This window comes from Crocodylus siamensis, chromosome 15, assembly GCF_052110815.1.
Source record: "Crocodylus siamensis isolate JL-2025a chromosome 15, ASM5211081v1, whole genome shotgun sequence".
Taxonomy (NCBI): Eukaryota; Metazoa; Chordata; order Crocodylia; family Crocodylidae; genus Crocodylus; species Crocodylus siamensis.
This window is the reverse complement of record NC_143409.1, coordinates 7,762,871-7,776,103: the sequence shown is the minus strand read 5'-3', so window position 1 is coordinate 7,776,103 and position 13,233 is coordinate 7,762,871. Positions and strand designations below refer to the sequence as shown.

The following is a 13,233-nucleotide window of genomic DNA, read 5'->3' as shown; positions in this document are numbered from 1 at the left end:
CTGGGGCTGGCACCCAGCTGCAGCAGAAGTGCTACTGCCCAAAGGAGGGCCTGATGCTGTGTTTCAGCATCTCCTCTTAGCGACTGAAGACAGCTTCCCCCCTTGGGCACTCATCTACCTCCAGGCATTGCACAGGACACTGCACCTGGCTGCTGTGTATTCACCGAGTCAGGTACCACAACACAAAGTGGGATCCTGCTGGGAAGCCAGCCCCATGCCTCCAAAGTGGGACACACGAGGCTTGTCCAGGCCTATGGATAACAGCCGCCGTGCTTTGGCAGCTGCCAATGATGCGTGTTCTTGTCAAGGGGGCATTTCTGTCCGATGAGAATGAGAGCCATGCTCCAGCTCCATAAATAGCCTCTGCAGGCTCTGGCTGAAATCTGCCATCCTTCCTTTTAAGGCAAGCTTCACTCTGGGATGTCACCAGCCGTTGCTGCCAGAGAAGGAGACTGCAGGCAGGGTAGTTCCCGTTGTGCTTTTATTGACTCATTCACCATTCAGAAGTTTCACATCAACCCCCAGAGAACAAAAGGGACCGAGTTTCCTTCACAGAAGAAAATATATTTGTATTTAAAATAGACACAGCTGCCTTATGAAACCTGAGGCTTTTGGCACCTTTTAAAAACAACAGAGGTTTCTCCCCTGGCTCCTGCCCAGAGCTTCCTCCTCGCTGCAAAAGATTCCCTTGTCCAAACCATGTCCCAGTCCTGCCCTGGACAGTCCAGCCCTGGGGGCAGCACTCAGGCACCGCAGCTGGCAGCTCCCCTGGCCGTGGACACTTCTTCAGTTTTCAGGCTACTGCAAACACCAGTGCTGTCCGTGCGCGCTCTCAGGCCGGGAAGAGGCTGCATCAGCAATAACGTATCTCAAACAGCAATACTGAGCGTCATGATCCTTTATGTCATCCCAGCACCCTGGACCGGGATATTCACCAACCTTGCAAGGAAAAGGAAAAAGAAAAGATACCCACCGCATTCAGCCTACATGAAACAATTTCACCATGCACTCGGTATGGCACCAACCAACACGGCTGCAGCGCAAGTTAGGGCTCTCGGTGGCATTTCCTCTGCCCAGCGCAGACGTGGATGGTTTTCTGTAGCGGCAGTGCCCTCCAGTGGAGGCGAGGAGCAGGAACTGCCTTCGTGCTACAGAAGAGTTTCAAGGTTGCTTTTCCCTGGCTTCCCATTTCCTCCACTCCCTAATACTGGCACCTCTGAAAGATGCTAATGAGCTGCTCCCATCACTATTAGACGACAAACCTAGCTATTTCATGTCAAGGGCATATGCACCGCTCACCAACAAGCTGCTTGTTAACCTTGAGTCTGCAGCAAACACTGAATCCCAGAGCCACAACTGACAAAAAAAGGGAAGTCACCTACTGCCTACGTTCAAAGGGCCCTTGGCTTGCTGCAAGACAAAACTACAGCCTCCAGGAGGGGGAAAAATCAGGCTAGCAAACACATAAAGCAGAGTGGGAGCGCCATGGTAACTGGTGTCTGGGCACAGGGAAGGTTCGAGCTCCTTCGTGTTTGCTCTGTGCTGAAAGAGCTGATGCTTAGGCAGCATACTGTAGGGCTTCTATTTTGTACAGTCGTCCTTTGGAGTAGTTTACATTGGAGGCTGCAAAAACGTGACCTTAGTGTTCAGCCAGAAGGCGGCATAACTGTTTCTGCAGTTCTCCATCTGCTGAAATGGACTTTGAGGACGATTTTTACTGCAGGTTGCAAACCCCCAGCACACAGCGTGAAAAAGACATATGGTAAACCCTAACAGACTGCGATGTATCAAGAGCCTAATTAGCATCTTTCAAGACCTGGTGCCTTGCTCAGGCACCAAGAACGCCTACGAGGATCTGCGGTTCAAACAAACTGTTCACAGTACTGTACCTAGACTCCTGGCAGCCCCGAGTGAACTTTTAGTATCGGATCCCCCCACTTTGCCAGAGATAACGATAATAACAAAATCAGACAATGGAAACAAAAATGACCATTTTCAGGCCCCCTTACTGCTCGGGCCCTGGACGGCCACCTGGTTCACCCATGCCTGTGTCCAGCTCTGACTGTTAGTGTTGTAAGCCCTGACCCAGGGGAAGGAGTTCACTTCTTTCTGGGGTCTCCTGATATCACAGGGCTGGTTTGCCCTGCCTCTTTACCACTTCACAAAGGGGAGATCAACTTGCTGAGACCTGAATTCCTAATTCACAGGCTGACAGACTCAGCATAGGTTGACAAACTTAAGTGTCTCGGACACCTCCCTGGGCACTGAAAACGTGGTGAACTTCCCACCACAAAGCAAGTCTGAGAAACCTACTGCAGCAGTGAGCTCTCCAACTGAAGACAGTGGTGTGCCGGCCTACTGCAGTCCAGGCACTTCTATGAAAGAGCGAGGCTTTGTACATGGCAGAGGCCTCAATCGTTCTAGATAAATTTAGCTTGATTTGGTCACTGGCAGAGTAAACTGTTACAGAGGCACAAGCCTACACAGTGAGGCCAGATGGCAGTGTAGTGTGGCTACTTGAGCTATAAGCTCACGGTTAGGGTTAAAGATACCAGGATGACTCTGTTCCAGCAAGAGAAAAAGCATTTTCACACCACCCCACAACCCCTGTCCACATAAAATGTCCCTTGCTAGATTGACTTTCCTCTCAATAACACACTAAATAGCTCAGCGCCTGCAGAACCAGTGCTTGGCTGGTTCAGATTCCTAGACAAGGCCACTCTTGAGGGATACCTGAACCAACCAAGAAGAGCAGGTTGCTGCACTATACTTTTCCCTTGGCAGACCTTATGAACATAAAGCCAACTGGCTGTTGAACTCCGTTAGCCACGAAGCATCTTTATTCTTCCATAAAAACATGGCAGCCACAGCCCACCAGTCACCTATGATTGACTTAAATTAGCCCCCTGAAACTGGTGAGGACAGAGCCACTGGTTTATGGGCGTGCATGTCAGGAAGGGAGACAGTGCCAGGCTGTCTCCCCAATTCGGGGAGCTTCTCTGCAGGTAAGTGTAGTGATAATTCCCCCTCTGTTCTGTGAGCTGAGAGGTTTGAGACAAATGTTGTGTTTGAGGCATGGGCTGCCGCCATGGTCTCTTGTGTTTTAAAATAGACGATATAAACTACCGGCAGGACGATTCCTATCAGGAGCATGATGAAAACAGCATTCCACCACTGGATTCCCCAGTCTGCCCCTGTACTGGCCTCCTTTGGTCTTCCAGAGCCGAAAGGTAGCCAGTTTGGTGCCTCAACGCAGTCTACGTTTATACTGACTTCTGAGCGCACCGCGTCCTGAATATTCTTGTCGATCCCTTTAAAGTAGTCGGTCAGGTGCCCGGATTCAACACAGCTGCTGCTCGAGGCTGCCTCCTCAGGCTCCGGCAGGTCAACGAGGGTCAGGGCAGCCTGGGCACGTTCACTCCGAGGAGCTTTTAATTCTTTGCTGGTCTCAGTTAACACCCCATGGGTCTTTACGGGGATCTTGATGGACTTCAGAGCGTACAGGTCCTGCTCCCGGATGAAGTTGTTGATGCGCTTGATATCTGCAACCTAAGGAAACCAGAAAGGACAGACGTTAGGCTGAGCTCTTGTGATCCTTTAGGATTGCCGACGTGAAAACAGACCGCAGCACGCGCCGCGCACGTCAGTACGCTGGGAGCAAACACGGGGGCTCATCAAGCACATATTCTTGTAGCTTTTCCAGCTGGCAGTCAGAAGTGCGACGGGTTCCTAAGGAAATGCTCCGTGTGCCTTATTGCCTTTTCCTTCCCATCTCTGTGGTTTCTACTGTCTGCCACTGCTGTTTCTGCCTTAGCTTTGTGGGGGAAAGCTGTGGCAGTGAAGACTTTTTAAAGTCACTTCCACGCCCCCTGCACTCTGTGAATAAAGTACTTTTAGCTCTTTTGGGTGAGCAGACAATTGGTGCATGAACAAACAAGACTACCCCACTCCACAGGAAGCGTGTGCTGCCTTTGCCTCGTCTCCTGGAGTAGCACTAGTCCTGCCTGGAGAGGAATCTTGAAGCCAAAAGCCAAACCTGCTCTGGCCCTGCTTGTTCCAGGCTCAGACGCACTATATTCTGGCCCCCACACCGCTTCCCGTCCCTGCAGACTACCAGCTCTCAGCAGGCTGAAAAGTCTAGCGGAAGCCGGGCTCATTTCATAACTAGCCTCATCGAGGGGAGAACCGCGGGCTCTGCAGGTGACACTTCTTCACCACATGCGACTCGTGTCAAGAACACGGCTACTTCCGCACTTCGTCACATCTCTTCTGAAACCAACTGTCCGGTTTGAAGGCAAGGAGGATTCAAACGCTAGCCTGAAAGGACTCCCAGCAGTGCTGCCAGCACTCAGGGGCGAGGCAGTGACTTTCCCTGTGTCTGTCCTTAGCCCGCAATAAGTAAAAGCTCATCTGGAGGAGTCCAGTCTCGTCTCACGGAGGGCAAAGCAGCCCTGCTTTAGCTTTCACTTCCTGCAGGGGTAGGAGTGGGCATAAGGACACTTGCCACAAGTCAGCTGCTCCCTACTTTTAACTTACTCCATTTCATGCCTTTCCCATATCCTCCAGAAAGAGACCCAGGTGCCCTGGCTGAAGTCCTTAGCCTCCTTCCTGCCCTGCCCGAGCCTCATGCTGCGAATGGACAGCTGGTGTTCTCAGGACAGCATTTTGGAGGAAAACTGCATTTTGGCCTCTCAGAAAAAAGGAGACTTATTAGTTGGCATCTTGGTGATGACTGTGGTTGGTTCCCATCTTACCACATACCAGGGGCCAGACTCTAGAGCCCCCCCCGCCCAGCTCAAGCCACTGGGGCAGGTGCTTTCTGTGGGCACAGTGCACTCTTGTGTCCATGTCTACCACAGGAGAGCTCAGAGCCTCGGTGCGGCTCAGGGACTGCTCAGGCTCCTGCTCTGTGCTGCTGGGATCCCGTGATGGCTTGCCTACGAGTTCACTGTTGGGCCCAAGTAAAGGGACCAGCGCTTCCTGAGCGAGGACCAAGAGCTCCGGGAATTTTCAGCCACATCAGCGTAAAGGCAGGTAGCCCCGCTCTGCGCTCACTGCACACAAATCTTTTGGCTCAGGTTTCTGACCAGCTTTAAGAGGACTGGGGACAGAAAGGCAATCACCTCAGGAAGTGTCCCCTGGAGAGCCTGTGCCCACCCTGCCAAGGCTTTTTTCCTGGATTACCCATGGGGAAAAACAGCTCCTTGCTAAAGGCCGCGTTAGGCTGTAAGCTCTTGGCCTCAGAACATCTTTCCAACCCGAGTCTGTACAGCACCCAGCACGAGGGGGTCCTGGCCCATGGCTGGGCGGCTTAATGCTTTGAGAGTACAAATACTTACTCATTCAAGGAGGAAAAAGACAACCCAAGACCACAGAGATAACGGTGCAAGGACAAGACACAGAGTGAGACTAGCTGGATGGAGAGAAACAAATCACTATGGAAATCCCAGCTGGGAAAAAAAAAGGGATTACCTTTCCTGCAACCCATGGCCTTCTTGTTCACACTGAGCTGCCCACTGCCTTTTGCTCCCCATCATGTCTCTGCCTCCTGTTAGCTCCTTGTGGTAGGGAAAACAGCCCACCATATCTGTACAGTGCCCAGCCCAACAGGGACTCTCGCCGACTGGGGCTTCCAGACACTACCAGAACCTGAACGACCGTGGCCGAGACTGGGAATCTGCAGCTCCAGCACTACCGCCGGAGTATCCGACTGCTGGATCCTTCTCGGGGCTAACATCCACCGGGGAAACAGACCCCGGGCAATGAATGACTGCATCTTTCTGTCAGAGACAGTGTTAGTGCCCCTGGACCCACTGGGGAGAGATGATGAAAGGACAATGCTGTAAGCAGCACTCAGCTTTTCAAAGCTAGAAACCCACGTGTGGGCCCTGTTCTGGGTCCTCAACCGGCAACAGAAGGGGAGGGCAGAAGGCGAATTCTCCAGATGAGGTGCCAGGGAGCCCGAGTTCTCCCGGAGACACGCAGAGCAGGGCACACGCCAATAGGGCTCCAGGCAAAACCCAAAGGCCGCACATCCGACCGAGCCACTGCAGAAGCCCACCAGCAGAAACCCAGCGCCAGACAGACGCTGCTGTTTCCAGGGACGGGCATTCAAAAAGCCTGAGTCTGAACTGATTCAATCTTTGCAGCAAGGAGTTGGGGACAGAAGTTCCGTAAATCAATTTGACCCAAATCTGTTAAGTCTGATACAACATTCAACCAGGTTTATCTTAAACCAGTTTTGGACATTTTGAAACTGGTTTATATGCACTGAACTTATTTAAACCAGTTTCTGATGATTTAAACAGGTTTATGTGTAACTTCTGTCCCTAGGGGTTAGTCTCCATTGTGCTCATTTCATGCTAATAAGCTCCATTTTCTAGAGGAAGCGGGGACATTTCTTTGGGGAGCTTGAAAGCGGCCAAACTTCTTTCTTACAGAATGAATCACAGCGGCACAGCCAGCTCGGTGCACTGACTTGGTTTAAGCAGAGAGCTTGCAAACAGCCCCAGCACAAATTCAAACAGCTTTGTCGCCGCAGCTGCTGATCAATGGCCACTTGAAGAGTTTTTCTTTCCTGGCCAGCTGAGGGCCAGCCGGCAGCACAGGTAGTGGCAGATGGCCACAGAAAGTCAGGCAGTTTTAAGTGGGAATCTGGGAGGCACTAGAAATTTAATCCTAGTGCCAGCCTCCCAGGGCATCTATACATGTGCTCCGGGAACAGGGGCAGGCTTTAATTAATCAGAGCGGCGCTGAGGGGGCTCTGATTAAAGCATCCAGAGTGTCATGTGTATCAGAGTCCTCACACTGAAAAATGGCAGCAGAGGTTTTTTAACTAAAGCTTGTTGAATGAGCTGAAAGGGAGGCGCACACCCAACGGCAGGGAGGGGCCATCCCCAGGGAGGACTGCACTGCGGTTGCTCGGGGAGTCCGGGAGGCCAAGGCGGAGATGGGACTGGGACTAGCTTTCCGGATCCAGGACAACAAGAAGTCCTTTTTTAAATACATAGGGGGCAAAAAGAAGGTACCAGGTAAAGTGTGGCCCCCACAAGACACGCTGAGAAATCTGGTCATCACACCTATTTAACTATTTCTTTGCCTCCATTTTCCTGAGCAGGGACCGGAATAGCCACCCCCACCCCGAGCCCCCCTCAGGGCCCCGGGGGAGGCGCACCCAGGCCCAGGGTCAGGGAGGATCTAGTCAGGGAACTTCTGGAGGAACTGGATGTATTTAAATCAGCTGGTCCGGACGATCTCCACCCCCGAGTGCTGAGGGAATTGGCTGAGGTCATTGCGGGACCCTGGCACGGCTGTACGAGCACTCGTGGTACCAGAGGACTGGAAGAGGCCAACATGGTTCCCATCTTCAAAAAGGGGAGGAAGGAGGACCCAGGGAACTATAGTCTGGTTCGTCTTACCTCAGTTCTGGGCAAGCTTTTTGAGAGAATTATCCTGGCACATGTCCGCAAGGGGCCAGCAGGGGAGGTCATGCTTAGGGGCAGCCAACACGGGTTCACTGGAGGCAGGTCCTGTCAGACCAACCTGGTGGCCTTCTGCGACCAGGTCACCAAATCATTAGACACAGGGGTAGCAGTGGACACAGTCTTCCTGGACTTTCAGGAGGCCTTCGACACTGTCTCTCCCCCCGTTCTCATTAAGAAACTGGGGGCTGTGGTGTCGACCCCCCACACAGCCAGATGTGTCCCCAACTGGCTGGAGGGCCGCACCCAGAGAGCGGTGGTGGACAACCTGGAGGGACGTGGGCAGTGGGGTCCCCCAGGGCTCGGTCCTCAGGCCCGCACTGTTCAACATCTTCATCAGTGACTTGGACGAAGGGGTAAAAAGCACCTGTTCAAATCTGCTGATGAAACTAAGATGTGGGGGGATGTGGGCACGCTAGAAGGGAGGAATAGGCTGCAATCGGACCTAGACAGGTTACAGGGGTGGGCGGATGAGAACAGGATGGGATTCAACACTGACAAGTGCCAGGTGAGGCACCTGGGGAGGAAGAACTGGCATCATACCTACAGGCTGGGGAACTCCCTTCTAGGCAGTGCAGAGGCAGAAAAGGATCTTGGAGTCATCATTGATGCCAAGATGAACATGGGCCGGCAGTGTGGGGACGCGGTCAGGAAGGCCAACCGCACCTTGTCATGCATCCACAGATGCATCTCGAGCAGGTCCAGGGAGGTGATCCTCCCCCTCTATACGGCACTGGTCAGGCCACAGCTGGAGTACTGCGTCCAGGTCTGGGCGCCGCACTTCAGGAGGGATGTGGACAGCATGGAGAGGGTCCAGAGGAGGCCACTAGCATGGTCAGGGGGCAGCAGGGCAGGTCCTACGAGGAGAGGCGACAGGACCTGAACCTGCTCAGCCTTCACAAGAGAAGGCTGAGGGGGATCTAGTGGCCTGTTACAAACTAGTCAGGGGGGACTAGCAGGCACTGGGGGGTCCCTGTTCCCCCAAGCACTACCAGGAGTGACCAGGAATAACGGTCACAAGCTGGCAGAGGGTAGATTCAGACTAGACAACAGGAGGTGCTACTTCACTGTCAGTACGGGTAGGATCTGGAGCCAACTTCCAAGAGAAGTGGTGCTGGCTCCTACCCTGGGGGTCTTTAAGACAAGGCTAGACAAACACCTTGCCAGGGTCGTTTGACCCCAGTACTCTTTCCTGCCATGGCAGGGGGTCGGACTTGATGCTCTGCTCAGGTCCCTTCCGACCCAACCAACTATGAAACCATGAGCTTTAGTTAAAACGCCCCCCACATTTTTCAGCATGGGGGCACTGATGCACATGACGCTGGAGTCTGCTGCAGTGCAGTAATTACCACGCTTCAGCAGACTTGATTAATCAAGTCTGCTTGAATGCACTGTAATTACAGCACGTCCAAGCAGTCTTGCTGCACGTGTATAGCCCTCCCTGTGACTGATAAGCAGGCAATGAGAAGAGGTTTAAGAAAATCAAGTCATAAAGCCAGGGGCTGCAATGGAGAGTGGATCAGCCCTCTTAGCTGAACTCCAGGAACCAGACCTGCTGCATTAGTGTTTTCCTGTGCGTGAAGAGACCCAGAGTTCACCAGCAGTAAGGTTTTCATTCCAGCACGAAGAGGCAAGTCTCCCCAGGCAGCACAAACCTTACGCAAACCACCCAAACCTTGCAAGCTCAAGCAGTGCAGAGGGAAGCTGCCTATGGGAATAGCGCACGAGTGTGGACCTGTAGGAGCTCTTTTGGCTGCAATGAGTTCTCTGTGTCCCAGCTAACAGCAAAGCCAAAAAGCAAAGCAACACCAAAAAAACCAAGACAGAGTAAAAGATCCACTTCATATACAGGAGGGCACCTCAAAAAAAAAAAATCACTCTTAAAGTGTCTAATACAAGGAGAAACACTTATTGTCTTCTTTTAAAAGCAGGAGATAAAAATCCTGGCTCTAATGAAATCAGGGGCAATGTTCTCATCATGTTCAGGAAGTCAGGATTTCTAACACGGCAACATTCCTTACTCTGAGCTACCGCCCAACTCATGCCCCAGCTCATCATTTCTTGCCTAGTACTTCAGATCACTCCCAGGAGTTACCTCCTGCACATCACTGGGACAAAATACCAGCAGATCCATACTGGAATGAATGCTAGGGACCACTGCTGTTCAAACACACACCTCTGCTCCAGTCCAAAGAGCTCAGACATTCTTCCTGAAGATAGTCCTGCAGAGCACCGTCTTCTCTTACACTGTTTTTTCACATTTGGAAGAGAAGGATGGACAAAGTCCCCCCAGAATTTCAATGACTTCCTTGTGAGGAATTTACTCTAGTCTTTGCTCATGGTGATTTGTCTTAGTGTAAGAAACATTGCTTTAGAATTGCTGACACTTGAGAAACTACTTCATATTTAATTAGAGGATAATATGCGATACCAGCTGCTACTGCCTGTTCCGGTCAAAGTCTATTCAAGCACTATTTGTCTTTGGACCTGGAAAAGTGCAAAGCGCATTGGCAGGGCATAAAAACCTTTGATAGTTTTGCACCTTTATATCACAGACTGCTTTAACTTGCAGTCCTGCATTCGGATCCAAAACGTTTAGCTCTGCTCAGCTGTTACAGCAGGGCACTACTGAAATACTGCTCAGACAGTTCTACGACCTTCCAGTTACCCTTCTTCTGCAATCCTTCTGCAGGTCAGTGTGAATACCAGCACATACCACCATCATACTGATGTACCGTGGGGTGTGCATTTACATTTAAATACTCCTGGGGCTACTTTTGCTATTAGTAAAGGAGGCAGCTGTGAGATGGGCATGGTTGAAGGGCTGAGACTTGCAGCGCGAGTGAGGAGAAGCAGAGACAGCTATGAAGTTCCTGTTTGCCCTGCTGGCAGCTGGAACACATGCATTTCTGTGGGCAGCAGGAAGCAGAAATAAAACCTCTGTCCTTAATGATCTTGAGTCTCACTCCCTGTAAATACCTCCTTTAAACATGCTCTTTCTGATACCTGTAAATTCTGGTCCTCCAAATAGAGCATCCTGAGTAGAGAAAACCTTCAATAACACTTCCCTCTGACCAGGCAGCACAAATCCATCCAACTGCTTAACAGCCAGCCAGCTCTTGTAGGGCAGGGCACTCCCATCCTATCCTTTATACAGATACTGCCCTCACTCAAAATAATAACTGGGTGGAAGTTACATGAGCACTCCACAAGGTTCAGTCACACAAATCACACAGGAACCCAGGTCACAGAGGGCGTAGAGACGACAACAACCTATCATTATTAGTATTTATGAGTTATAATACGAGTTAAAGGACTCACCAGGCACCCTGCTTAGCTTGGTTTTTATCAAGGTGCCAATCATTCAGCGCATACGTACGCACACAGAGGCAGCTGCCTTTCCACGCCACCAGATTTCTCTCTGGAATGACAGAAGCTGAGGTATCTGGTCTAGTTACAGGTGGTTACAGAAACCCCCGTGAAACTAAGTACTAAAGAAAATTAAAAATTAAAGCAGCTGCATCCTCCACGGGAGCCCGGCTCTTACTTTACAGCCGTACTGTAGAGCGAGCTTGTTAAGGCTGTCACCCGCCGTAATCTCTCGTTCCAGCAGCACCACGTCCCCAACCTTCTCCCGGGAAGCCACATGTCTCTGCTGCTCCTTGCCCCTCGGCCGTAATTCCATGATGTCAAACTCTTCCTCCGATGACTCATCCGAGTCCGACCGGCCATTTCGAAACACATAGACGTGGCTGCTTGGATAGTTATGGACGGTAACGGGAGCCTGAAAGGATCTGGTCAGCCCCTCATTCAGCCTCATGATTTATCCCAGCTCCTGGAACAGAAAGCAGATACATGTCAGGTTACCTAAGCATGAAACAAGTCCAGCGTTTGCAACCAGCTGTCTACCTAGCTGGTCCCCAAACTCCCTCCTTATGGGCTGAGAATGGACTGAAAGCGCAGCCACTTTGTCAAATACCCACAAAACTATGTCAGGATTCATGGGAGGTCCAGAGCCCCCAGCAGAAACCAAGCAAAAGTGCTCCTGCAGCCAGGGCGGAAAGAGGTGCTTGCATCCACCACGATGAGGGAGCAGCCTGCCTTCACCGTGGCGAGTCCCGCAGTGTTTTCTCACTAGCGAAAAATCACTGTGTGATGCTATTGCGCCACGTACAGCCACATTAGTCACCACGCCTGCCCGTCAGCACGGGGGAAGTGCAGGACAATTCGCCACGGACATGAGGGAAAGGTCAGCCAGGCTCTGGGCTCCCCCAGGCAGCTGCGCGTCAGCTGGGGACGAAGCACCCAGGGGCCTCCTGCCAGTTTGCGACGGATGTGAAGCTACGAGGGATGCAGCTGCACGGGCTCGCACGACGGCACGGCCAGGCCTGGATCCGACACAGAGCAAAGCTGCCTTTGCCCCGGGCAACAGGGGAGATGGGGCGAGAGAGGCGCCAAGTTGGGAGCCCCCGCTGCTGCTGGGGGAGACACGGGCTCTCACGGGAGCCGCCGGCAGCGTGGGTCAGAGCGTAGTCCCAGATGCCCCCCAAGCCTGTGTACCACCAGATTCCCCCCCCCCCCGAATCCACAGGGCCTGCAGATCCCACCCGAATCCCATCACTCCCAAATCTGTGCGCCCCCAGATCCCACCCTGATCCCATCCCCCTGAATCAGTGTGCCCCCAGATCCAACCCCCAAAATCTATCTGGCCTCCAGATCCCACTGCTGATCCCATCCCCACAAATCCATGTGGCCTCTGGATCCCATCCCCCCATTGTGTGGCCCTAGACCCCACTCTGATCCCATCCCCCCAAAACCCTGCGTCCCCCTAGATCTCATGCATCCCCCCCCAGACCCCCCACCCACCTGTCAGGCCCCGCCCCTATTTGTCTCGCGTGGGGCTTATCCCGGGACAACGGCTCGGGCCGGGGCGGGGGCCACAGAGCGGCCCTCAGGGGGCGCTACCACCTGCCCCGCGGGGGGAGGGGCGAGACTACACGGGCCGGGGGGAGGAGGCTCACCCCCCCCCCAGGCCTGGGTTCGCCCCTCCGCTCCGCACAAGGCCACCCCCCACCCCGCGGGGCAGGAACGGGTCCGTCCAGCTCGCCCCGGACAGGAATGGGTTCGTCCAGCTCTCTCCCCACCGGCAGGAATGGGCTCATCCAGCTCGCCCCCACCACCGCGGGACAGGAATGGGCTCGTCCAGCTCGCTGCCCCCCCCCGCAGGGAAGGAATGGGCCCGTCCAGCTCGGACCCCGCACTCTTCACTAACCCTCCGCTCCTCCGCGGACCGTCCGGCCGCCGCCTCCACACCCGAACTTGCTGTCCGCCACGTCCCTGCGGTGACTGGCTGGGCTCCCTGTTGAAGACGGGAAGAGGACGCCAGGCGACCAATAGACCGGGAGAAGAGGCGGGGCCCGGGTGTCAAGTTCGGTTGAGCGCTCAGCGCTGGAACGTGTCAGGAGGCCGGGGCTACATTTAAAGGGCCAGTGTCAACCCCCCCCCCCCCCAATTTCCCCCACCGCCCCACTCCATAAGCAGGAGCTCGCCCTGGAGGGGGTCCCGAGTCCCAGGCCGTGATCCTGCCCACATTTGCAATCTGACTTCTTGGCTTGAGTCTGCCACTGTGAGCAGCTGTGGCTCTACTCTGTGCCTCAGTTGTCTCGTCTGTAAAATGGGGGCACTATTTTTTTCTTTTTGATTGTTTGTGAGCACTGCTGTTGACACACATGCCACAGAGCTAGGCACTACC

The 13,233-nt window shown here is 53.3% G+C and overlaps 1 protein-coding gene across 2 annotated transcripts; it reads right to left on the bottom strand.

Annotated features, from left to right (window-relative positions):
- Positions 1 to 2,806: 2,806 nt before the first annotated feature.
- LYSMD4 (LysM domain containing 4) lies at positions 2,807 to 12,895 on the bottom strand. Of its 2 annotated transcripts, none has more exons than XM_090029340.1 (3): positions 12,754 to 12,895; positions 11,029 to 11,316; positions 2,807 to 3,549 (listed from the first exon to the last, which is right to left on the bottom strand). In XM_090029340.1, exons 2-3 carry the CDS (start codon positions 11,299 to 11,301, stop codon positions 2,899 to 2,901), a joined length of 924 nt encoding a protein of 307 aa, XP_089885466.1. In that variant the 5' UTR covers positions 11,302 to 11,316; positions 12,754 to 12,895; the 3' UTR covers positions 2,807 to 2,898. The 2 variants fall into 2 exon arrangements, with proteins under 2 accessions (XP_089885466.1, XP_089885467.1); XM_090029341.1 differs by having other exon boundaries at positions 12,626 to 12,762.
- Positions 12,896 to 13,233: the final 338 nt, after the last annotated feature.

Excerpts from the sequence above, each read along its gene's own strand:
- LYSMD4 (XM_090029340.1), bottom strand. The coding sequence starts at position 11,301 with ATGAGGCTGAATGAGGGGCTGACCAGATCCTTTCAGGCTCCCGTTACC. Across the intron at positions 3,550-11,028 it reads CTCTACAGTACGGCTGTAAA|GTTGCAGATATCAAGCGCAT; the intron begins GTAAGAGCCGGG and ends TGGTTTCCTTAG.